The 1,052-nt window shown below is 50.0% G+C and overlaps 1 protein-coding gene across 1 annotated transcript in view; it reads right to left on the reverse strand.

Annotated features, from left to right (window-relative positions):
• LOC104467341 (golgin subfamily B member 1-like) overlaps positions 1–1,052 on the reverse strand; it is a gene marked incomplete at its 5' end in the record, with an annotated part of 25,030 nt that overhangs the window by 2,246 nt on the left and 21,732 nt on the right. Inside the window, 2 exon segments of the mRNA XM_010081085.1 lie at position 1; positions 4–79. The exon segment at position 1 is cut by the window's left edge and continues 61 nt beyond it. Of these exon segments, the coding sequence (XP_010079387.1) occupies position 1; positions 4–79 (77 nt within the window).

The raw sequence follows: 1,052 nt of genomic DNA on the forward strand, positions 1-1,052 counted from the left end.
GATGGTTCTCAGAGATGTTCTGGCTGCTGCTGCGCAGCTGGAGGGAGAGGGCGTTCTTCTCCTCAAACACTTGAGATAGCTGAGAAGAGAACACAACACAACCACTAAGTAGAGAACTCGTATTTTTGCGAAAGCAAAATTGTTCTCTGTGTAACTGAGGGTAAGAATTCTCTTGAGAACACAGGAGCTGCCACACTGCACGTTACTAAGGTCCAAAGACCAGCGACAGTCTCCAACAGTGGCTTGTGGCGAAGGTTTCCAGGAGTCCCAAAACACCAACACGATGTACAGAATAATACGCTGAGATTGACCTAAACTCTTCAGAAATACCGTCAATAAATTATGTTTTATATTCTTGCTTTCTCCTTGAATGCAACTCTTTCTGAAGACTGCTGCATCCAGTCTCTTCCATTTCAGTGTGGGAATCAGCCTGCTTGTGATTCTGCACTGAAATACAGAGGCTTTCAGATCACAGACAGCACCGAAGATCACAAGCATGCCTTCTGAAGGAGGGACTTTCTGCAGGAGTCTAGAAAGCAGGAGGTTAGAAAGAACTCCTGACAATAGAAATGGAACCTGGAAACAACCTTCTTCGCATAATCTCGCTCTCTCTACCCTCCATCCTTCCCCCATTGTCCCCCCTGGTCTGCCCTCCTCTCTTTCCTCTCCTCTCCCAGGCCATCAGGCCCAGACAGCATAGGGTTTAGGAAAGGCAGGACCTGCCTGCCTGACCTGATCTCCCTCTGTGACAAGGGGACCTGCCCAGTGGATGAGGGGAAGGCTGTGGACGTTCTCTACCTACGATTTAGTAAAACCTTTGATGCTGCTTCCCACAGCATCCTCACAGAATCAGAATCACAGAATCAGAGCATGTTAGAGATTGGAAGGGACCTCGAAAGATCTAGTCCAATCCCCCTGCCGGAGCAGGGACACCTAGATCAGATAACACAGGAACTCTCCTGCAGGAACTGTCCGCTCAGGGCTCGGACGGGTGTACTGTTCCCCGGGTACGAAACCGGCCGCTCAGGGCTCGGACGGGTGTACTGTTCCCT

Source organism: Pterocles gutturalis, unplaced genomic scaffold, assembly GCF_000699245.1.
Source record: "Pterocles gutturalis isolate BGI_N339 unplaced genomic scaffold, ASM69924v1 scaffold18291, whole genome shotgun sequence".
Lineage (NCBI taxonomy): Eukaryota > Metazoa > Chordata > Aves > Pterocliformes > Pteroclidae > Pterocles > Pterocles gutturalis.